General features: G+C 35.0%; 1 protein-coding gene across 1 annotated transcript in view; it reads right to left on the minus strand.

The window, feature by feature from the left end:
* Positions 1 to 2297: 2297 nt before the first annotated feature.
* Positions 2298 to 26828, minus strand: part of LOC149252537 (uncharacterized) — a 48952-nt gene continuing 24421 nt past the window's right edge. Inside the window, exon 4 of the mRNA XM_089454175.1 lies at positions 2298 to 2419. Within this exon, the coding sequence (XP_089310301.1) occupies positions 2298 to 2419 (122 nt within the window). The remainder of the gene's footprint in view (positions 2420 to 26828) is intronic.

Below are 26828 nucleotides of genomic sequence, written 5' to 3' on the forward strand. Positions count from 1 at the left end.
AAGCCGACATGAATATAAATCCTTGATGTATAAATGTTCGGGTCCGATTTTAAAATTAAAGTTCAATCACCTTATGACTCGATATCCATTGGATATATGAGGCCATCAAATCTATTGTTTACGGGACTTCAACTAGCACACAGATTAAAACAGGGTTAACCCCCGTAGTTGACTGTGATCTAAAAGTTGAATATGAGATCGATGGCTAGGAGTGAGTGCAAGACTTCAGCCACGACCAAGAAAATTTGTAATCTCCTACCCCCCTAGTTGCTAATCACCGTCGATCTAATAGATCTGACTATCTAGATCTATTCCTCCAGCATTCATATCCACTTAATCACAATTTCGCTTCGTTGTGTTTCCACTCTTCCACCAAACTTGGCACTCCCATTAAATTTCCTTCTCACCTCCAGATCGACTTGTTACCAAGTTCAACTCTACCAACTCCTTTCTCCACTTAGAAACAGTGTGCCGAGACTTCTCTCTTTTCTTTACTCTGCCTTGCAACTATACCTCTGTTTATTTAACACCACTTCAAACTGGAATACATAATGATCTCTGTATTATTTCCCTTCTTCCAGATTTCGTAATTCATTCTTTACTTGACCTGTACATACATCTATTAAATTGAAACTGGAATCACACGGATTCTACCTAGACAGTAGGTCTTTTGTCACTCAGAAAGACTTTCAAAAATTCAACTTGAATTCATTCATCATGGTTTATCACACAAAAACCATAAATTCACAATTATGGATCACTCAACACATAAAAGAAATGACACACACAGTCACAATGAATTCAATTTCCTCATTCATTAAACAAATGTATAGATACAAATACAAATCTGTTTTACAATCTAGATTTGTCCTGATCTACCTTTACATGGTCTGTCTTAGTGGCCCTTTCTCGTTTCAATGCCCATAGGCTCACAATACAACCCTCTTGTCTGCTAACTCTTTCACTAACTCTCTCCTTTAAGCCTTTGAGGCTTACAAATTATACACAAAAGGATTATGTTAACCAACATTTTTTCACATCCTGAATAATTTCACCTGAGTCCCAAATATCGTAATCTAATCCCTAAAATCATGAAACTAACTCCTAGTTCCTCTAACTCACACACTATTCTTGAAATCTCTCTTAACGAGAAGATTTCATTACAATATCCTCCCTATTATACAACTCTCATAAAAACGTACGAAAATAAATAATTAATCACTCTTTAGGGAATCAGGTCCCTTGAAACACAAGACCCTATGCTTACTCAAATGCAATGGTTTTTCTCAGTAGGATGCTCCTGCATCAGACTCCCCAGGTAAGAAAATTTATGACATCCTGGTCATAAGTCTGGATATTTGATTCCTCCTAGATCCCAAACTTTATTTTGTAATCTATCTTTGATTTCCAGTTGTTCTATTGTTGTTGTTGTCCGCTACTATTCTCCAGGTTTCCATACCTTATGCTACAATGATCCAATTGCCATGCTTTCATAGTCTGCTGCTATCTTCCTCTTGTTGTTTCTTCTTTTCTTTCTTGTTGTTGTCTTCTTCTGAGACACTTTCATCATTAACTTTCTTACCAACCCAATTTCTTTGTCCAATATATCCTCTATCTGTTGATTGCCTTCAACTCTTAATTGTTGAATTTCATTTTTACTACCATCCTTACATCCTTACCCTCTTGTTCACTATTGTCTCGCACATTTTCAGCTGCTGCCATATTGTCCTTCAAGACAATTTTCTTCTTCTATATATTGTACCTGTCAACTTCTTCTTGATTGTCATTCATGACAATTTCTTTGTCATCCTTCATCATCAATTTACTCTGGATATTTATCCTCTGTTGTTCTAGCTTTCTCTTTTGAAGGTCTAACTCTCTATATAACTCAATGATTTTACTTGCATTAAAATTTGGAAATTTTACACAATCTCCCATTTCTTCATTTGCTCTTGACCAATCATTAGATGGTGCTTCTTCCTCTGCTAAATCTTCCTTAACATCTTTCAGTAGATGTTCGTTCTCTTCCTCTTTCATTTGGTTGTCCATCTTTGCCAAATATGTTCCAGTCTCTGCAACAAAATTTGCAATCCTAAGACAATTATCAAAATAAAAAATATAAGGCCTTTGTGCCTCTTCTTCCTCTGGCAACCTTTCAGTATGTTGATTTGATCTTTCCTTTAACTCCTCCGTCAGCACATTAGTATGTTGATTCAAACTCAAAGAATTCTTGAGACTGTTAGCAAGTCTCTTTTCCACACCATTTGTTTTAAAGATTCTTCTCTACACTTGTTCACTTAATAGTGAACTGCTTCTTCTACAGTCTCATTGTCATACTCTGCTTCAAAAGTTTCATCTTCTGGAAGGTGTTCTTCCATGTTTTTGACAACTTTAAAAGACTTCCTATATTCTTCCAAACCTGCAACCATACAAAAATTATCAGTTTTAAAAACACAAAACCTTATGGTCTGATTTGATGCTTCAACCATCAAGTCTTTTGGCTACTCTGAATCATTCATATGATTCAACTCCTCTATCTCTTCATTACTTTCAAAAAGTAATGGTCCATGTTCTAGTTCACATACCAAAATTTCAACAACTTCTCAAGGATTTTCCTTTTGTTGTAGCTCAAATCCTTTGAGATTCTCTATCTTCAATTTGACATCTATAATCTGTTCAAGCTCCCTCAGCTCCTTTATTAACTGCATATTTTCTTGCTGATTCCTATTCTCTTGTAGCCTCTGCCACTTTACTTTCTTTCTCATGACATAACCATATTTCTGGTCCTTCTCATTTCTATGCAACATCTCCATTAATACTTCAAGCTGAACTGTTATCTCAGCCATTTCTTTATCATATTTTTCGTCACTCATTCTCATGCCATTTGCCTTGGCATCTTTCTTCTTTTGTCCTCTACTGTGGTCTCTTTCATAACCTCTGCTATGACTATCACTAGTCATCATCCTTTCCATCTCTATGAGTTCCCTAGTCACTTCACTATGAGTTGCTCAAGCCTCTGCAATAGCAAGTCTTCCCTGCTGTCACTTACCTCACCAAGCTCTCCTCTAGACTTGGTCTTTTGGCAAGTATTGTTCCTTTGTCTGGAACCTACTTGAGCATTTCCCTCTACTCCTTCTAGGCTTCAACTCATCTACACTTTAAGAACACAACTGTCCTTTTCTTCCAATCTTTAGCTGGAAGATTTAGGTTCTAACCACCTCTTCATTCACTTAGAAACTCTTACTAGCTTCCTTCATCCCTTAGCAATTCTACACACATCCTCTGTGGAATTTCCTTTGTGAGCTGCAACAATACCTTTGCCGTAAAAAGTCTCCTTCTTGCTACATATTCCTCACTAAGCTTCTCTCCTCTGAGCTTAGTCTTTCGGCATCTCTTTGGTTCTTTCCTCTAGAACCAATTCAGCACTCCTTGCTTCTAGGTTGCTGCAATCTTCTCACCTTCTTATGCTACTACCTGTGCATCAATATAAAGACCACAAATTCTCCAACCTTGAAATCAAATTAAAATAAAAACATATCTTCTCACCTTCAATATCTCTGCATGATCTTGTTCTACCATTCACCTGCACTTGAATGGATTGTCCTCTATTCCCTTGCATCTGCAATTCTTCCAATATTCTGTTATACTTTATATCTGTGTGCCTACTATTTTTTAGATTAAAATATGATCTCCCCTTGCCTGCATACACACCTTAAAACATAACTTTGTTCTAAATTCTCTCAAAGAAATTTTCACACAGAATTTCTTTGTGTTACTTTGATACCAAATGTTTCAACCACAATTCTGCTTTGATACCAAAATGATGCCAGCCTAAGCCAACAATACCCACATTATGCAAATAAAATTGCATGTCACTGGTCCCAGGCCTTAATCACCTGATCCATGGTGAAAACCTTCACAAATAAGGTTTAAGGCTTCTTAATTAAACTTCATTATGGAAATGTTTTATTTGACTATACATAGTCTCACCCCTTAATTAACCCTTGAGCAAAACTTTATTCAACGCTCATAAACTTTGGTTAATTCTTATACCTTAGAACTTAGCTCTCTAGTTGATTTCACTACCTACTCGTCTTAATCATACCATGGTTAGACTTTGGTTAAACCCGACTTAACCCAAAATACCTTTAACTCCGCTATTTCTATTATAACTCTCGTATAATAGAAATATTACATAAACCACACTTAACCTTACCTTTTCACTTTTCATCGGCCTTTGCACATCTATCAACGCTCTCTCATTGCGTTCAGCTCCCACCATTGATCTCACTCCATCAGATCAATGACTATCATGCAATCTCCATTCATCCTCCGGAACTCAAATAAATTTAAACTCTCGATCTTAATTCGTTGGGTCCGCTCAGGCCCAAGTATTATTGCACATCGCAAATTGCATTTTCTCAAGGCTAACATTCATTCACTCATGAAATTATGCGATTTGAAACTAATCAGTGATCATCCACCATTTGATCAAGGCACACTTGATCCAATGGTCAATAGCGATATTTGACGGACCACTTGCATGAGGGTTAATCACCCTCACGGAGCCGATAGGAATATAAATCCTTGATGTATAAATGTTCAGGTCCGATTTTGAAATTAAAGTTCAATCACCTTATCACCTGATATCCATTGGATATATGAGGCTGTCAAATCTATGGTTTGCGGGACTTCAAGTAGCACACAGATTAAAACAAGCTTAACCCTCGCAATTGACTGTGATCTAAAAGTTGAATATGAGATCGACAGCAAGGAGTGAGTGCAGGACTTGAGCCATGATCAAGAAAATCCGTACTCTCCTAGCCCCGTAGTTGTTGGTCACCATCAATCTAATAGATCTGTCAATCTGACGATCCAGATCTATTCCTCCGCCATTCTTCTTCCACCATTCATATTCGCTTAATCACAATTTTGCTTCGTCATGGTTTCACTCTTCCACCAAACTTGGTGCTTCCACTAAATTCCCTTCTCACCTCCAGATCGACTTGTTACCAAGTTCAGCTCTACCAACTCCTTTCTCCGCTTAGAAACAGTGTGCCGAGACTTCTCTGATTTATTTACTCTACCTTGCAACTATACCTATGTTTCTTTAACACCACTTCAAACTGGAATACATAATACTCTCTGTATTTTTTCCCTTCTTCTAGATTTCATAATTCGTTCTTTACTTGACCTGTACATACATCTATTAAATCCAAACTGGAATCACACAGATTCTACCCAGATGGTAAGTCTTTTGTCACTCAGAAAGACTTTAAGAAATTCAACTTGAATTCATTCATCATGGTTTATCACAGAGAAACGATAGATTCACAATTACGGATCGCTCAGCACATAAAAGCAATGACACACAAAGTCACAATGAATTCAATTTCGTCATTCGTTAAACAAATGTATACATACAAATAAAAATCGGTTTTACAATCTAGCTTTGGCTTGATCTCCCTTTACATGGTCTGTATCAGTGGCCCTTTCTCATTTCAATGCCCATAGGCTCACAATCCAACCCTCCTGTCTGCTAACTCTTTCACTAACTCTCTCCTTTACACCTTTGAGGCTTACAAATTATACACAAAAGGATTCTGTTAACCAATTTTGGTTCAAATCCTGAATAATTTCACCTGAATCCTAAATATCCTAATCTAATCCCTAAAATCATGAAACTAACTCCTAGTTCCTCTAAATCACACACTATTCTTGAAATCGCTCTTAACGAGAAGATTTCATTACAATATCCTCACTATTATACAACCCTCATAAAAACATAGGAAAATAAACAATTAATCACACTTTAGGGAATCAGGTCCCTTGAAACACAAGACCCTATGCTTACTAAAATGCAATGGTTTTTCTGAGCAGGATGCTCTTGCATCAATAACTCAATTTTGGAATGTTATCTTCACATCCATCTGATGTATATTCCACTCCTTGGATCAGTAAATAGATATTACAACCCAAATGGAAGTATACTTGGCAACTGGAGTAAAATTGTTCTCATATTGCACTCCCTCTTTCTCGGAGAACACTCTCACCACAAAACTTGTGTTTTACTTCTCTATGTTGTCATCTGCATCATGCTTGATCTTAAAGGTCTACCTGGATCTCACCACTGATTTTCCCTTGGGTCTTGGGACTATGTCCCACACCTCATTCTCCATAATGAAGTGATATTGCTCCATCATGGCATCCACCCAAACTTTATAATTTTTTTCCTCATTAAAATTTGTAGGCTCAGAATCAATGATGTGGCTCATGAGAGCCACATCGATGGGAAATTATCTTGATGGTCTACTTTCTTTGAATGCCATCCTAGGAGCCTCCACATGCTCCTAAGCATCCCTCAATGTCTGCTCTAGCCACCAAGGCCTCATCTTTAAAGAACTCGAAGGAGCCTCCAACTCCTCTTCTTGACTTGAAGATTGAGTCATGGATATGTGTGCAGATGAACTCTTAGTCTTTGGATCCTATTGCTCCTTATCTTTTGTCTCTACAAGAAGGGGTTCACGTGACTTCTTGAATGCTTGTCCCTTGTTAAACTTGATATCTTGGTTCACTATGGTCTTCCTTAGACCTAGAATGGAAACCCTGTATAGTCTTTGAAGCCTCATTACATCCTACAAAAATCCCTTCTTTGATGAATTCTTTTGAAGTCATGAACTATTGAGGAAATTTGGAAAAAAAAAAATCATCACCTGAAACATAGCTTCCTGAGAGTTGTTTGTGGAATGATTTAGGACAAAGTATCTACAAACATACATTGAGGAACAATAGGTAGATTTTCCAAGTTATAGTACAATGAAATTGGTTAGTGGATATGTACAAGAAAACATCTATAGAGCTAGTCAAATATTCCTTATACATGGAAAATGATCAACAATGGTTAGACCAAGTTGTGTACAAATTAAATCCTAATATTAGGGAAAGGGTATACATGTGGAAAATATCTCTAATTGTTGAGGAGGTTGAAATTTCCCATTATATAGAACAACATATGGACATAAAATGGGAAACAAGCGATGTCTTTTGACAATAGCCAACAATTTTGGGGAAGGTCCCTTGGGATTTCTCCATAGAAGGAATATCTAGGCCACCACCATATGGAAAATCGGTTGTACCTAGAAAAGTAGAACCAAGGATTTCAAAGAATACCAATACAACTTTACCAACATCTTCAAGGTCTAGTGTCAGTCTAAAAAAACTATGTGGAGCTTTTAGTAAGTGTAGTGGTTCCAAAGGAAGGATAAAATTATATATGGATTCACAAAATTATATTTAGAATACACCTCGTATTACTTGGATATAAAGAGTTCTTTATAACTAGTGTGATTATCCTTAGTCATCACGTGTCACTACACATAGAGAAGAAAAGGAATGAATGGAAAGAGGAAGTAGTAACCATTAGATTCATGTAGTAATTGATAACCATGAAGCTAAAGATAAATCCATTGTGGTGTAGACTTTAGGTATGGTATATCATGTAAAAGTTAAAAAACATAATTTTCGTGCAACAGGTAATTTCGTTTCACCATATGCATTAGAAAAATGTTGGTTGATAACCTATCAACACAATCACTTCAGGAAAGTAAAGCTGGATTATGGAATAAAGGAAGTCGTAGGGCCTAATGTTGACCAAGGTTTTGTAGACCTAGGGGATTGAACAACTAATTTAATGCTATATGTCACTACCCTAGGGATGTACCATATAATGATTGGAATAGATTTGCTAGAACCTCATTGAGATTTTGTGGACCTCTTCAAAAAGAAAGTGATCTATTTAGATGATGAAGAAAGATCAATCAAAATCCACGGTGTCAAGAGAGAAGTGTCTCTAATATTCATATTGATAATGCAATTTAAATTTTTCCTTATGTACGTGTGTAAATCTTACCCAGTCCAGGCTAGGAGAGATAGGAAGGGACCCTCTTTAGATGCACCCTGTTCCATCAAAATCCGAGGATGTTTCTCCCAAAGAGTTTCCAGGGCTACCCCTTAATGGGAGATTAACTTAACAATAGAGCTAAAGTCAAATGAGCCAACACCCAAGACACCGTACAATATATTGGCTCCAAAAATTGAGTTGTGGATGAAAGTGAAAGAACTACTAGAATTGGTACATATTAGTCACATTATTTCACCTTATGGCACCCATGATTTTTTTCAAGAAGAAGGATGGTTCCTTGAGATTGTGCATAGACAAAATGGAGGTAAATTAAACGACAATAAAAAATACATACTTGACATATTAGATAGATAATTTCTTTAATAACATGAGGGGTGTTGGTTATATCAAAAAATAATTTGTGATTAAGATATCACTAAAAAAATATGCTTTCAAACATATATGGGACACAAATGCCTTTCCATATAAAACATGTATTCCACTATGAAAAAATTAAATGCGAAATATGTCATTCACAAAATCAAATGTGAAATGGTGTAGCACCACAAAAAAAAATATGACAACATACATGTGAAGACATGTGCATGTGGAAAGTCTTCAAGTTGGATTTTCATCATGTTTAATTTTTAAGGGGAGTGCATAAAATAGGTCTTAAGAATTGTAGGTTTCACAAAATCTAATGACATGTCTATAAGAAGAATATTATAGAGTGAGCATAAGTTTTACAAGGTGCCCATATAACAATTTGTTTTGAATAATACTAATTAGTCCAATAAAACAAAGGAACAAATATTTTATACGAAGGAAATATTGAGTGAATGGAGTAGATTCTACCCGGTGAAAAGGTTGGAATTGAAGTAGAATTATTACAGATTTATTTTAAATATAGATCTAATATAAGTTGAGAGATCTAATTTTTTATTTGCAAATTTTATTTATAAGCAGATATTATTTAAATGTTTTATATAGTTTTTTTTTTCAGATTTTTAGATTTTTTATTTTAGGCGATATGAGTAAAATTTCATTGGTTAATATGAGTAAAATTTCAACTTTGATCACAGATGAACATGTTTACACATCATACTAAATAAACCTCTCATCTCAACAAGATGATGATAAAAATCTGGCTGGCATATTTAACTTAAAAAGAAATGAATAGAGATTTCCATTTATAGAGGTCCTTCTTGACTTGGTCATAGTTATATTGAAACGAAGTCTTCATTTTTAACTCTAGTTTTCCTTTTACGTTCTCCAACTTATTCTCAGACGCACAAAAAAGAATATAGTTAAACTTTATAAAATGCGAAGGATTCCAAAAACAATGATGAACATATAGAGGGGTTGGAAATGTTTCTTGAAGCTTATTTTGTGGTTGTTGATAAAAGTCTAAATAAGCTAACATCACGGAAGGAATATATCGAAACCAAGCGATAACGCTTCCTCGCAACCGCAGACTTTGTCATTGATATATTTGGAATTCCGGTAGGAGTTGTTGGCATCAATACTCCAATATGAACTGTTTGAAGAACTTGAAACTTTCAAGCAGCTGTGTTTGGATGATTGAAGTTACTCGGCTCATAATTTTCTTGCTGGTCTCTACGAATTTTCTAGGTTCAACGGTTGATGTCACTGTAAGCTTCTCTATTATAACTTCGTTAAAAGGTTAGAAGGGTTGGGAAATTATTTATGTGGGAGATGGTGTTGTTAAGCTCCATTGATTTTACACAAAAGCTACCTTGATTTATGGAGTTGCAGCTTTTCTTAACTTATGGAAACCAACTGCAGTAGTTTCCTTAAGTTAAGAAAATCATCTGCAATTACTAAATTTATAATTGGAGCTACTAAAGTGGTCCATCACTTTGATTTGATCTCTACCTTGATTTGTGGTTTTTCTAACACATAGCTTTTAGAAGCTTGATGGAAGCTTAGCTATATGTTCATCTGTTGGTCCCCAAGCTCATATCTCAACCCCCTTCAGTTCTACACCATCTAGCTGAGATAGCAGAGCTCGGAAGTGCCTTCAGAATTTTGTGTTCTTTTGTTTGGACAGAAGCTGGAGTGCTGAAGGAGAAGCTTGTGGACTGTGGCCTGCATCAATACATCACCAATGGCTGGAGGTAACTCATATCCCTGTGCAATAAAGTTTAATGATTCTTTGAGTTTATTCCGCATGCAGAATCATTGTTAAAATTGTAGAAATTCTAACATTTGGTATCAGAGCCCTTTACCTCTGCCTTGCTGTAGTTGGCCATAGCACCTTAATTCTGTCATACGCATTTGAACTCGCGTCACACGTTTGTTCACCACAAATATTATTGTTCAATATTATTTTGATGTAAATGCGCACACGACATTGACAGCGTGTTCGCAATCATGATTCACTTATCGACCTTTATAACGCTGGTCTCCTAGCCATCTTTCCGCGTAGTAGGGTTTTCCGTATGCCGTGCCTGGTCATTAGGGTTGCATAAGCCAAGGCTTTAAATTTTGCCGACAGAGAGTTGCCATTGAAATGTGCATCCACACCGACTTTGGTAATTCTGGTGGGTAATCATGACAATCCGTATGCAATGAACTTCGAAATAAAAGAGTCCATTGTCGTATGTTCTTCCAAACTTCCCACGTGGTAAGTGTATTCGCTATACCATGCCTGCTCATGTTCGTCGTTGAAACGTTCGTCGACAGAATTATCTTCAATTTTTTTTTTTATTACACATTCCTAGAGTATTTGTATTGTGAATCTCAATTACAATGCGATATTTTTAATTTTTTAACGCGAAGTCTTAAGTGGATTATATTTATTAATCTTTACGGCCGTGCCATTAAATTTGGCTTATTTGAGATTTCATTATCTTTCCGCGATTATTTGCTTTGGGGATCTCTTTCATTTACGGAAGATGTTTTGACGCCTCATTATTTATGTTCGTGTCTGGCGTTAAATCATTACGCTCATTTTAATTGGACTCCCAACCTCGATTGTAACTTCATCCAAGTTAAATTAGAAGTGCACTCATAATAATTGTTGGAATTGCGCAGCTTAATGCAGAAATTCCAGATTGTGACATACGATACCTATGGTAAATAAATCATATAAATTCTTTTCTTTGATGGTATTCTGATGGCATAGCGCGTTATGGTTTCTATATGTATACTAGTCACACTGTACACATTCCTCAAGAATAAATCTTTTTCGTCTGGAAATACATCTTCATACTAAACGTATAAGGGTGAGTACTCACTGCTGTTGTATGAACTTAAAAACATATTATGGTAGTCATTTTGACTCTGCCTTCCATGGTAGTTTCTTTCAGGTTATATGTGTCTGTGGTGTAAAGGAATTCTTGTGATCTGAGTTATGGGAAACCAAAGCTGTATAACTTGGACTTGGAAACAACTCAGGAAACCAAAGAGAAACATTCAAATTGTCACCCAACAGAACTCAGAAAATATTTTGACAAATAATTAGGAACAATTCCGTTCTATGGCTTTAAAGTTTAGCCAATTGCCAATTTTATCCCAGATTGATGGCAAGCTTTTCAGTTTGTCTGGTTGACTAACTCCATGACATTGGTACAGTGGGTTTGTTCAGGTCAAGTCCATACAACTGACAACCTTTTAGAATTCATTTGAATCTTCATTGGGGTTACGTTGTGGTGTTTCCCCTCACTCACCCAATCATGATGGTCTGATAATTGTTGGGATCTGGGCTGGCCCCGAATTTGAAGATCAGGAGGATGATGTGTTGGGACCAAACCCAATAGATTTATAAGCAGAATTCGGAAGTCAGGAGAAATTGAATGATGGTGGATGCCCAACGGGGTTAACTTATTAGCCAGTAACCCAACTCGCCACTTCAATTGGCTCGGTCAAAGACAATTCCATAAGTTTCTCAGGTCAGATCATCACACAAAATTATTTCCTGGGTGGAGTTTAATTCGTGTGTTTCCGTATTAGCTTTGCAAGATTCTATTCGAATTCCAGAAATCATAATTGCCGTGATTGAAGCCATTATTGGAAAGTATTAACTAGGCCAATTTTCGTGAATACCTTTGATCAGCTGATGGTTTGGATTTTTCAGAAGTTTCTCTGCAATTTCTTGTAAATACATGAATGTTTTTGTTCACCAAGCCTGGTATCTGAGTAGGTTAAGTATAAGTAAGGGATATGTTAGTTCCAATCTTAATCCCGCTATCTGAGCAGGTTAATTGTGTGTATATTTTATATTAGTTTCAATCTTAATCCTTTTCAATCACAACTCGCCACCGCAGTTTTCTGTTATTTTCTTTTTAGTTTTTCCCTAAACCAGGATTTTATTTGCTTTTTGTTATTTGAACTGATGAAGATCAGGGTTTAAATATAATTGGATGTTTATTAATCATTCACATTCTTACTGTGGCTGTGAAATTCGCAATAAGCACTGGTAAATTCTAGTTCACCACAATCTATCAAGTTAGTATTTCCTCTCAGAGTAGTCCTGACTTCTAGCCACACAGGGACTCTCAAAATCTGTCTTCCCCTAAACAGAAAGGCGGTGTGCACTCTCAAAATTGATATTCCCTAAATTGAAAGGCAAGTGAATGGAAAAACCCCATTAAGAAGCCTCTCCAAGCCTTGAAGGGAAGGTAGATCCTACCTGTATGAGTGACAGCCGTAAACCATGACAGGATGCTTTAGTTTCACAGCTTCAGGAAATCGATGTCTTCGTATCTACTTTTCTAGTGCTGGAATGAAATCAAAGCAAATGGAATTGGATGATGGCACCACAATGCATTGTTGGGTCCCTAAAAAGACCAACAACAAACCTGCTTTAATTCATGGCTTTAATTTTTAAGGTAATCCAGCATTTTTATTATTTGATAATTATTTTTATGGAAGAGTAAACTTGGCCATATTTTCAAATGGATGTCTTTATGTAGCAAGGCTTCTGGCTGACACATCTAGTGGTGCAGTTAGCAGCCTTAAAGACTTGCACAATTTGTGTGTTAGCGTGTGCCATGCTATTCAATATATGTTTATATGATGGTTCTTGAATTCGTTAGCCGCGTCTCCTGATCCCATCATTATCGAATAATGGCACTCTGTAAATTTTATAATTGATTACATATTCATTGTAAAATTTACGCTGAACTTAAGGACAGGAGCCTGAAATCAAGCCAGCGAGCCTTCGAACTGCATTTGCTATGCAAGTGCAAAGTAGATCAACACTGCTTCAGTTAATCTCCGGGTTAAGTTTTGTTTATGCAACAAAATAATGTCTAGTGATCCATATGATTTTAATTAATTAAAGAATAGCCACAGCATCTTTAATTAAATAAAATCATATATTGATTGGCAAGATCACATAAAGATTATTTAGACATTAAATTGTAATTAATTACACTGAATATAATAAATTTTATCCCACGGGAATTTTTATTATATTTATGTAATTAATTAGGATAAAATTTCATAACCTACCCACAGGAGTTATGAATTAATAATTTTTATCATAAAGTTTTATTGAATCTGTTTGAATTAAAAATTTAGCCCACAGGCAATTTTTATGTCATTTGATTCAATTCTTTTTAGCACGTTTTACATTGGTAAAACGTGAAAGTTCATAAAGTTTTATTGAATCTGCTTGAATTGAAAATTTAGCCCACAGGCAATTTTCATGTCATTTGATTCAATTGTTTTTAGCATGTTTTACATGAAAGTTCATAAAGTTTTATTGAATCTGTTTGAATTGAAAATTTAGCCCACAGGCAATTTTCATGTCATTTGATTCAATTTTTTTTTAGCATGTTTTACATTGGTAAAACATGAAAGTTTATTAAGCCTCAACATAAGCATGTGATTCTTTATTTTGATGCAGTAGTACAACCTGCAAATTTCTCTGAAATTCGTTCTGACATTCCCGAACTTGAGGAAGTAATCTCGTTTGTTTGTTATGAATCTAATATGGTTAATGTTAATATTAACACATGGTGGATTGATTCTGGATCGACAATTCACATTTCAAATTCCTTGCAAAGGTTTGCAAAACCTAAGGAAGCCAGTAGGAAGTGAGCAAAGCATCTTATCAGGAAACAAGATGGGCACGCATGTGGAAGCTATAGGAACATGTAATTTAGCTTTAAGTAGTGGTTTTGTTTTGGAGTTAGAAAAGACCTTTTATGTTCCAAGTTTTCTAGAAACTTGATTTCAGTTTCAAGGCTTGTACCTTTTGGATATTCCTTAAACTTTTCAGAAGAATCTTTCAGTCTATTCTATAAATCTGATTATGTTGGGAATGGTATTTGTCTAATGGTCTTTACTGCATTAATTTACAAAACAATGTCACATATGATTCAATGCATGTTCACACTGGTACTAAAAGATGATGATTAATAACACTTCTTCATTAATGATTGATAACACTTCTTCATGAATAACACATCTTCATTGATTCCCCTCTAGTCATGGTGAGCAATTGGTTTGCAAGCTCAAGAAGTCATTGTATGGTTTAAAACAAGCATCCTCCCAATGGTATTTGAAATTCCATAATGTAATTTCTTCTTTTGGTTTTGTAGAAAACATTATGGATCAATGTATATACCTGAAGGTTAGTGGGAGTAAAATTTGTTTTCTTGTTTTATATGTGGATGACCTTTTGCTAGCAACCAATGATAAGGGTTTGCTACATGAGGTGAGACAATTCCTCTCTAAAAGTTTTGATATGAATGATATGGGTGAGGCATCTTATGTCATTGGCATTAAGATCCATAGAGACAGATTTCGAGGCAACTTGGGTCTGTCACAGGGAACCTATATTAATAAAATTTTAGAGAGATTCAGGATGAAGGATTGTTCACCAAGTGTAGCTCCCATTGGGAATGTTGGGACGATGTCAGAATGATCCAGGTTTAGACCACTGGAGAGCTGCAAAGAAAGTAATGAGGTACCTTCATGGGACCAAAGACTACATGCTTATGTATATCCTGTTTGAGGCTGCTTTACATGGTGTATGGCTTAAGAATTTCATTTCTGGGCTTAGAATTATGGATTCTATATCTAAGCCATTGAGAATATATTGTGATAATTCAGCTGCTGGTTTTATGGCTAAAAAAGTGGGAGTCGAAATAAACACATCGACATTAAGTTTTTAGCTATAAGGGAACGTGTTAAAGAAAATAAAGTGGTCATTGAGCACGTCAGCACTGAGTTAATGATCAATGATCCTTTGACTAAGGGCATGCCACCGTTTAAATTCAAGGATCATGTATTGAATATGGGACTTGGTTCCATTATGCAGTTTTTTCATTGTATGGACAATGTTAATGAAATTCTTAATTATTGTGATGTTTTTTCTCATATTTATGTGCACCTTAAGTTGATTTGAGAAAATTCATTTAAGAAGGACCAAGAATAAACATAGGGTTTATTCATTAAGATATTATTGCCACATAAATTATAATAAGAATAGATGCATAGTAATACATGGAAGATAATACTCGTCATAAGAGGACTTATCGCCATGATTCATGTATCTATTACTTAATAAAGATTGTCAATGGTTTTTGAGACATTAAGTTTGGAAGTATGGACCAAGTGGGAGAATGTTAAGCTCCATTGATTTTACACAAAAGCTACCTTGATTTATGGAGTTGCAGCTTTTCTTAACTTATGGAAACCAACTGCAGTAGTTTCCTTAAGTTAAGAAAATCAACTGCAATTACTAAATTTATAATTGGAGCTACTAAAGTGGTCCATCACTTTGATTTGATCTCTACCTTGATTTGTGGTTTTTCTAACACATAGCTTTTAGAAGCTTGATGGAAGCTTAGCTATATGTTCATCTGTTGGTCCCCAAGCTCATATCTCAACCCCCTTCAGTTCTACACCATCTAGCTGAGATAGCAGAGCTCGAAAGTGCCTTCAGAATTTTGTGTTCTTTTGTTTGGACAGAAGCTGGAGTGCTGAAGGAGAAGCTTGTGGACTGTGGCCTGCATCAATACATCACCAATGGCTGGAGGTAACTCGTATCCCTGGGCAATAAAGTTTAATGATTCTTTGAGTTTATTCCGCATGCAGAATCATTGTTAAAATTGTAGAAATTCTAACAGGTGTCTCAAGTTAGTTTTTTATATTAAAAAATTTGTAATTTATAAATATTTTTAGTGTTAGAATGAGGGAAAAAAAGAAAATAGGTCGTCAACAGGAATTTGAATAAATAGAATCATTGTGTTCAAGCATGGGTTAGGCCCTCGGAAGACTTCATGCGCAGTTGTTAAAATTGTATTGACGATAACTTTGTTTTTAGCAAAGCCATTTCTGTATGAGAATTTTGAACTTCCATGTATATTGGTGGGTCAAACTTCCATGTATATTGATGTGTACTATTTTATAAGAAGTTGATTTTTCTCAACATTAGAACTAGTGTAAGAATACATATCACATTATCAATTATTATTATGTAGCTCCTACATTCTTATATCTGTTTTCAAAAAATATTTTTTTAAGTCTTCGTCTTGTTTTTATTATCGGAATCGTCTATGAGAGTATAACCCGAGTAAAAAAATTTCAAAAAATCGTGGGGTAACAGTGTTAATCATATTTTCAATGGTGGAAATAGATTGAGCACCATCAAAAACCTTTTGAGAACCCAAAATATTGAAATTTTACAACTTTAGTTTGAATTTAGAAAAATTCCTACCAAATTTTATCAAAATATGACCGAAATTTCTCCGATTTTCAAAACAAAGCAATCCGGTTAGACTACGGATTTATTATAAGTGGTTTACGAGTTATTGATAGAAATAAGTGTGATTTTTCATTGGCTTTTTGCTTCTCTATTATTTTTAATCATATCTGCCACATCCATTTGCATCATAAACTACGTGTATTTTATTCTTAGTTGAAAAAAAAAATCCGTGAATGCTGGTTGGCCACAACCTGTAAACCCCAAACTCATTTACTTCCTCGTCAAATTGAGAATGGATTCAGTATTCAAAATATTTCCTATTTTTACTCAGGTAAAACCTACTATTATTGATAAGTCATTTTTAAGTCATTTTTACCGGTCAATAGGGTACACGGGCTCAACGAAGAGTAATCGAAATAAATCTGTACAACAGATATCTAAATCGATTCATAAGTAGCTTTTGAGAGAGTGTGGTGATAATGAAAAAAGGGAAAATGCAGGATAGGCTTGTTAGAATCATATCACACAAGACTTTCAATGCTAGTTAAAATCCTGAAGGAGCCTCCACTCTGCACGGCTAGAGTCACTGCCTCGTAGACATCATTCAAACCTGCAAGCGATAACGTTAGAAATCTAATACAGATTTATGGCTTTTAAAGTGTTTGATGTTTGCTTGCAACTTAATAACATAATGTGGTAAAGGTAAGTTAGCTCAAGCCGAGTTGTCGCCGGAAGCCGCAGGTTTTGTTTATGTGGGTTGCATTGATTTGAATTCAGTGCAGATTAGCGTGAGGGAATTGATGTTCGATGTGTCTGATTTGAGGGGAGATGTTTGATTTGGCCATTCATTTGGAGGGAACTGCTACAACTTCTCATCGTTTATTACATAATTTCTTTTCATGTGCAATTTTTTTTGCTTATAGGCTGTTCTCCCTTCAGTACAGCACCATGTATTCGCTTGAAATCTATAGAGACATACGGGTGCAACATGTCACTTTAGACAACATACTTTCAAAGGGTTGACAAGGAAAAAGAAAGAGAAAAAGCATTCACGATATTTGTTTTATTTCGAAACAATTTTTTTGCAAGCACTGCACATGGTGGGTCTCTTTGGAATAAGTGGAATCATTGCAGAAAAGAAACATAATGCCAGTACATTAGAACAAAACTTTTATGAGGCTGACGCGGAAGGCACTAAATGAGGTTAAGAAAGCACGGGAGCCAGCCGGTCTGAAATTGCTTTATTTCTCTTCCGAGAAGGAAAAAACTTTCTTTATATATTTCTTTACCAAGAAAATTGTTGTTACAAGTACTGCAAATGGGGGATGTATTCGCAATAATTTGGCATAGTTGCAGGAAGGCAGCATAGGGTTAGTACCATTCATTATTTCTGGTTTTAATAATGATGGCTTGCTGCACTATCTAGCGATAAAAAAAAGTGTTCCAATAATTTTCTTTATAACATTGCTCTCCCATCACCGAACGGTATGAAACGGATTAAATTGTCAAATGTTAAGCAGGTAAAAGATTGTGAAACTCGCAATGTATACAACGTGGAATTTCGCTTAGAAAAACCAATTACATAGCTTCTACAAATAGCAATCCGAAAATGTAGTGCAAACTTCAGCACTAAAAATCTAAATTGAGCACTTTATAGTCTTCAACAAAAACTTCTAAATTGTAAATACCAAACAATAGAGAAATTATGATTAAAACCATAATGGAAAATGCCATAGTTAAATTTGGTAATACAAAATATTTTATAATAGAAGTTATATTGATGATGATTATAATACATGTTAACTAAAATCTATACTATTTATAACATGATCGACTTTCCAAATTCCTATTGATGATAAACCACATTCCTACATTACCTCTTCCATAAATGCTTAGCATTTGTAGATAAAAACTATATATGTGTTTATACGGAATAATTTCAAATTTATTTAAACATAAATGAAATCCTAAAATTATAATTAGAAACATAGATGAAATCATGGCATTTATAATTCTACCTTAGGTGTAATGATTTCATCAAAATTTATGATAGCATAGCCAAGCATTTTTCCAGGCTTGCCCAATTAGCTAGGCATGGAAAGAAAATGTCATAAGTACTTACTTTATCAATACATGACTAAACAAACACCTCAGTACCAATGCCATATTGATAAACATTGGTCTAGGTAAAATAAATTTGGTCCAGATCAAAAGGTGCGACAGGATTGATATTGTACATATTGTCGTGCGCCCACATTGTAACTTGGTTGGCTTCGTCCTTGCGCTCAATTTCGAACAATCCATTTCCTTCCCATTGTCCTAATAAAGTAGGAGTTGGATTTATCTCGATTGCTTCTTTAATAGGAGGCAACTGATAGCTCTTAAATGTAAAATAAGCTAATTAATCCCGCATAAGGAGTTGGCTAAAGTTAGAGAGTCAGTTAACTGACCGTTGAGTCAAGTCGAGTTCATTGATAGTCAAACATATAGTGTGTGGTTGCATGTCAAGATATATTAGGCAAGTCACTAGTCGAAAAGGTTAAATACCCTTCACTGGGTTCACTGTAAGAATGAAGTTTTGTGTGATCAATAGAAGAGCCGCATCTCGTGTGTTTTTGGGTGAATTTGTGTTTTAGCTTCTCTGCCTTTCCAAAAAATTGGTATCAGAGCTAAGGAAGGATCACAAGATCAGTGGTGCCTGCATAGCCAGTGAGAAGAGGGCCAAGAAAAGAAGGTTGACAATTTTCTTTTAAATTGCATTGCGAATTTGTCGAACGGTTAAAAACTGCGCAAATTTCGCAATTTGTTAGTACAAAAAACTGCACAATTTACATGTGCCTTTGAATGTTCAAAAATTCAGGTTCAGTGCACAGTTTTATGTTCATTCGAGGTGCGTAGTGCACATCACACAGTTTATCATAGTCGTATGTCGTATGTTGACCTGTTTCAAACTCCTGAGAACCGTGTATTAATTCAATCGTGGAGACTGCACAGGAAGAAGAAGGTACCTTGGCCCACCTTTCCTTTACGGATCGAGTTGTATGAGATCCAAAATCTTAAGCATGTTGAGGCCGAGACAGAGGAATTAAAGAGATTCACCTTCAGCACCAGAAGTTTCAATCCATATGACCCACATTACTTAGTGAAGGAACATTGTGCAAGAGTGTATCATCCTTGGATCCATGGGGTGTGTCATTTGCTTGAGGAAGAGCTAGGGAGATATTGCTATAACTTCTCAAGTCTCAATGAACTGGTCATGATGGTTGTAGAGTGGTTAGCAGTGCAGAAGGTAGCAGGATCTCAGAGAGTAGCATCATCATCAGCAGGAGAGGGCAACAGACCTATGCTTGACAAAGGTTAGAGGAAGGTTGCTAACAGTGTAGAGGCGGAGAAAAGCTACAAGTTTGAAGCTTTGGATATTGACGCAAAGAGGCAACATCACAATAGGAGGATATCAAAAATGAAAAGGGAGAAGCAAAAGATGGAGGAGGAAGAAAAGGAGTTGTAGGAGTTGAAGCAACAACTCAGGGAAAAACAAGAGCTATGCAGAAGAGAGAACAAAGCACAGTAGGAATAGGAATAGTAGGAGGCGCAACATCCACACATTGATGAAATTACGCCCATACAGGTTATTGATTCATCTGAGTAGCTGACGCATAGCAGAGAGGGTGAGTAGTCGCGAGAGCAAGAATTTTCTTAGGGGATTGAACATATCCTAGAACAGATGGACACATATGTTGTTTAGCCAGAGCTAGATCAGGACATTGACCTCATGTCTTTGAATCAAGTTGTCACCCCACCCGCTTCACTAGATCCGGGAGTAGAGCAAGTACCAAGCGATCAAGGAGACACTGCTATCATTGAGGACCAGCTCGGGTGTTAGATTCTTTATAGATGAGAACGAGTGTATGTCTCAGGAGCTACAAGCGGCCAAGAAGGGAAAAGAGAAAGTTATAGCATGCGCCATAGCACATTTGAGGAAAGCGATACTTGATGAAGTATCATCTCTCGAGACAGTCATGCGAAATTTGTACTTCAGGTTCGTCACCATGCATAAGTCAGTTGTCAATCTTAATGGTTGGCAACACCACTGTGCTAGGAGAGAACGCATGTTGTCAGACATACACACTATTGTCGATCACATGTAGATATGGAAAATGAGGTACAAGGGAACCCCATTGCACTTGCCTAAGATGATGAGGCCAAAGGCAGTGGAGTTGAAGACATGCATCCGAAGTCATATCTAGAACTATGAGGAACTCCCGCACCTCATCACCAACTTACAGGCTTCACATGCACGAGTGTTCAGGAGCATGGATGTCATTGTGCACCTGCGTGAAATCCCATCTATTGACACACTCATAGAGGCAAAGACAAATAACAAAGCCTAACTGGAGCTAGACATGTAATTTGATCAGGTTATGCACATAGACACCAACCCAGACTTGCAGATGAGCGCAAACACTGTGCATCAGTATGTCATTGTTTTGGATGCACTCAAGACCATGATGTGCATGCTATCTAACAAGTTGGAAAAAGGTGCCAAATTAGTGTACCCGAATGCAATGGTGGCAAGGATTCGCTTTCAGAAGGATGTCACCACCGAGTACGCGAAAACCATAATAGACTACCAAGCTTGGCATCAGTTCGCCACCATCAATCATCGAGAGGATGTCTAAGAGTTAGTCGTCAATCAATTCTTTGATTCTTAGTGATTTCATGGATGGATTACTCAAGTCGATTTTTGTCTCACATGGGTACATCTACAGATTGTAATGTAAACATGTAAAATTGAAAGACCAAGTGTCAATAGTTGAATGTAACAATCATGTCTAAGTGGAAGAGTCATGAGGGTAGGTAAAGAGTCACAAAGGGGAATCTCAATGGTCACTGGACCCTTTTCTATTTATAGAACCTCATAACTTATTGTACATGATTTTGGGAGCTAAGCTTCCTATAGGTATAGCTTAGAGAAAGCTTGGAGTGTATTCTAACAAGCCTTGACTTCTCCACAGTGCAGAGCTAGTACATCTCTTTAGAGGACTAGGTGGCAGTGACTATAATTTTCTGCTATTGGGGCTAGTGCTTGTCATGGTTGTACGTATGATTGAATCCTTCACTCTTTTAATATAATGGAGCCAACACGTTTGATGCATATATTGTTATTGTAGTTCGACTATCTTGGTTACTCTAATGATGTATGTAGCTATATTTTACGCATGTATGTATGGACTATTCTGTATGTAATCGTATGAATCTTATCGAAGTGTGTTTTTGGTATAATCCATCACTTTGGATCATCGGTTGTCCTTCATTCCATCTCATGATGTCTTTCTGCTCCTGTGTTCCCTTTCAAGCTGCGTGCTATCACAAGTTTCTAAGGGGCACATTGTTCCCCCCTTCCGTGTCTTAGAGCCTTTCATGCACCTTCCTTGACTTGCTGCAAGGTCACACCCTTGCTTCCAACAAGGACATCTTACTTACCTCTTCATGCAACTGTAGTCAAGGCAATATCATACTACCCATTGCTGGGACTCCTACAAATGGTCTGATGTCTAGTTGGGACTTCTTATTGGGGAGATCCCTTGACATGTTGGCAAGTCCAGCACTATCAACAGAACCCAAGGGATGAATATTAAAAACAAATGGAGAATTGGAAGGGTCTGTTAAACCCACATCTATTAATATTATTCATAAACCTAAAGGATTAATATTATAAACCCATTGGATTATCAATATCATAAACCAAAGGGATTAACATTATGAACCCTTGAGATTTATATTATAAACATAAGAGACTTATAAAGCCTCGAGATAATATTGTTTGTAAGGGGGTTAATATTATAAATGAAATGGATTCACACTATAAACCCAAGACATGAATATTATAAAGCCTAGGGATTAATAAACCCAAGGGATTAATCATATTAAAAAGAAAATAGACTAAGAAATCAAGTGATTAATATTAAAAAACAAAGAGATTAATAAAAACAAGGGATAAATATTACAAACCCAAGGGATTGATAAATCCATGGGATTATCAATATTATAAATCTAATGGATTAATATTATAAACTGTAGGGATTATAAACACAACAGATCAATAAACCCAAAGGATTAATATGACAAACCGTATGGTATTAAAATCCCAAGGGATTAATATTATAAACCCAAGAAATTAAAAAACAAAAGTAATTGATATTCTAAACCTAAAGCATACATCAAACCAACAAATTAATAATATCATAAACTGAAGGGATTAATAAACCCAAAAAATTAATATTATAAACCTATGGAATTAGTAAACCTAATGGATTAATATTATAAACCCAATGGATTAAAAATAAAATGCATTAATATTATAAACCCAAGGAAATAATATAATAAACCTGAGGGAATATAAGCCAAAGCAATAAATATTATAAAGTCAAGGAATTAATAAACTGAGGGCATTAATATTATAAACTATAGATATTATAAACCCAAGTGATTAACATTATAAATCCAAGGGAAAGATAAACATGTTAGATAAATATTATAGACACAAGAGATTAATAAGCTCAAAGCATCAATATTACAAACCCTATGGATTAAAAACCCAAGGGATTAACTTTATAAACCCATGAGATTAACATTATAAATCAAAATGATTTTCAAACCCTGAGGATTATAAATGAAAGTGATTAATTTTTTTGTAAAGGGATCAAGGTTATAAACCCAATGAATACATAAACCCAAGCCATTATATTGTTCAAAAATGGATTAATATTATAAACTCAATGACTTAATATAATAAACAAAAGGGATCCATAAACATAAGGGATGAATATTATAGACCTAGGGCATTAACATTACGACTAGAAAGTACTACTAAACCCAAGGAATTATTAATATTATAAACCTAACAGATTAATATTATAAGTCTTAGGCATTAAAAGCATAATAGATTAATAAATCTAAGGAATTAATATTATAAACCCACAAAATTAACAAATCCAAGGAATTAATATCATAAACCCAATTGATTATTAAACCAAAAGAATTATTAATATTATAAAAACAAGGGATTAATAATATAAAACCAATGGATTAATAAACCCAACGTATTAATATTAAAACCCAAGGGACTAGTAAATCCAAGGGATTAATATTATAAATCCTAATGATAAAAAACCCAAGGGATTAATACTATAAACAAAAGGAATTAGTAAACCCAAGGGACTAATACTATAAACACAAGGGATTAATAATCCCTACTTTTGTAATGATGAGAAGCGACATTAAGTAAGTTACAATGCAATGTAACATTGCAACAATCAATATCATATCAATTATCATATTATGACAATGTTTGTCACAATAGAAAGTTGGTTTGATTTTTTTCATCATGTAAATGTGACACTATGAAGCGCTATTCTACTCTCACAATGTCATGTTCAAAAATTTGCAATGTAGTGTCAAGTTCCAACATTGATTTTCATAATGCTTGTCACATTACAATAATGTTTGTCACAATGCGATGTTGGACATATTTCTGCACTTAAGGGATGAAATTATAGACCAAAGTGACTAACATTATAACTGTAAAGAATTAATAAACCCAAGGGACTAATACTATAAAACTAAGGGATTGATAAACCCTACTATGTAATGATGAGAGGAAACATTGAATAAATTGCAATGTAATGTAACACTGCAACAATCATTATCAGATAAATTGTCATATTATGACAATGCTTGTCACATTAATACATTGGATTGATTTTTTATACCATGCTAACGTCCAAATAAAAAATCGTTATTTTAGTGTCACAATGTGACGTTGGAAAAGATTGCAATGTCGTGTAAGTTTCCAACATTGATTGTCATAGTGCTTGTTACATCGTGAAAATGTTTGCCACAATGCGATGTTGGATATATTTTAGCACTCAAGGGATTCATATTATAAACGAAAGGGATTAATATTATAAACAAAATGAATTAATAAACCCAATGAACTAATATTGTAAACCCAAGATATTAATAAACCCTACTTTTATAATGATGAGAGGCAACATTGAATAAATTGCAATGTAATGTAACATTGCAAAAATCAGTATTAGATCAATTGTCATCTAATGAAAATGCTTGTCACAATAGGACCTTTAATTGATTTTTGTACCTAACATTGCAATATGAAGCACTATTGGACTGCACAATATGATATTGAAAAAAATTGCAATGTAGTGTAAGGTTCCAATATAGATTGTCATATTGCTTGTCATGCTAAGATAATGTTTATCGCAATGCCACGTTGTATAGATTTCTACACCATTCAAACTTCACAACTTGAAACCAAAATGTCATACGATATATTTTAGACCCAAGAAATCATTGATATTATAAACCCAAGAGATTAATAAACACAATGGATTATCAATGTTCTAAGACCAAGTTGGGACATCCCTTGTTAACCTCATATGAAAATGTATGGAGTTAGAATAATTTTACAGTGTTTGATAACCTGAAAATTTCTAAATTAATTTCCACATTCCTTCAATGGCCATTAGATAAAAAGTCATCATTACATAGAGTAATCTTTAGTAAAAGAATAGTAAAATAGAAAGCATAACATCTATTGTTACATCACATTAACATAAACTTCATGTTATAACCTTGCATCAATTCCATAATTCTTTTAACCTAATTAGTTAATCACATTCTTGATAATGTAAATGTCACATTATGTAAAAAATAAATATCATATCTCCCATAAACAACTACCATAATTTTTTCCCTTTCTTTTCCTTTTTATACTTCAAGTCAAGCTCTTCACGTCAACCTCACAAATAAGCATCCAACCATCATGCATAGGCTTCAAAAAATCAATGTCAAATTACCAAGCATAAGTTCCAAGGTAAGTGGAAGATATAACAAAAATAGTTTAACTCATAAGTATAAAATAAACGATGTATACGTAATTTTAAATTTCCCTATCTGTTTATGTAACTTTTATTCTTGAAGGGACACTAACTTAAACATCTTTCAAGTAGAGTATTTACATACTTGCAAATAATGCTATAGTTATAAGAGTATTATCTTCTTTTCTAGTATTTGTTCTGATATACTAAATATGTACCTTTGTCTTTAAGTCTAATGAGCACTAATTTTGGTTTGAAGTATGAAATTATCCACGGAATATGAAAATTTTAGGTTAAACTATTAAACATAGTCTAAGCTCTATGCTCGACCTTGAAATTCTGACCATACTATTATTTGATGCTCCTTTGTTAAGGGGTATCTGATGCTAGTTTGTTAAGGGGTAATGTTTCAAATAGGTATAAATATATTTTATAACCGCATTTTTATGGTTTACATCTAATTGCTTTTCCTACATTCCAATTGAAAACAAATTTTCTTTAAAGAGTTAAGCTCTTATACACTTCCATGTAATATTTTTTCTAGACACGTGTATTTACTCCTTGGCGTTCATCTATTTTGTCTAGAGGAAAAAGGTAGTCAATACTGGGCTTATCATTTAGAGTAAGATGATTACTCCTTGGCATTCATCTATTTTCTCTAGTGGAAAATGGTAGTCAATACCGGGCTTATCATTGAGGGCAAGAGCTAACAAGTTTGTCATAGGACATTAAATTTTTGCTTAGCTGCATACTCCATAACCCGATAACACGTCGTCATTATTTTTTTATTTATTTAGTCACAGCGCGCTTGTGTGTTATCGGGTTATCGAATATGCAGCTAAACAAGCATTTAATGCTCTATCGCAGTTAGCTCGTGCCTATCATTGAGGCTATTAAATCATCTTATACTGCGCTTATCATTGAGGGTATTAAATCATCTTTTCGTTTAAAAAGGAATCAGTTGCAGCACAGTTATTATCAATTTTTTTGTTTTGCACAAGCTACCTCTTTGAGGTTTTAAAATAATGTTCGACCTTTCATAGTATTCTCTTATTCTAATAACCTATGATACCATCATTTGTTTCTTTTCTATCACATCTTATACTGCGCTTATCATTGAGGGTATTAAATCATCTTTTCGTTTAAAAAGGAATCAGTTGCAGCACAGTTATTATCAATTCTTTTGTTTTGCACAAGCTACCTCTTTGAGGTTTTAAAATAATGTTCGACCTTTCTTAGTATTCTCTTATTCTAATAACCTATGATACCATCATTTGTTTCTTTTCTATCACATCATGTTATGTTTTGTTAAATATATCATACGAACCACATCGTGGGTATGCAC

This window comes from Pinus tabuliformis, chromosome 7 (genome assembly GCF_031772625.1).
Source record: "Pinus tabuliformis cultivar Carrire ecotype Pingquan chromosome 7, CPIR1, whole genome shotgun sequence".
In the NCBI taxonomy this organism is placed as follows: domain Eukaryota; kingdom Viridiplantae; phylum Streptophyta; class Pinopsida; order Pinales; family Pinaceae; genus Pinus; species Pinus tabuliformis.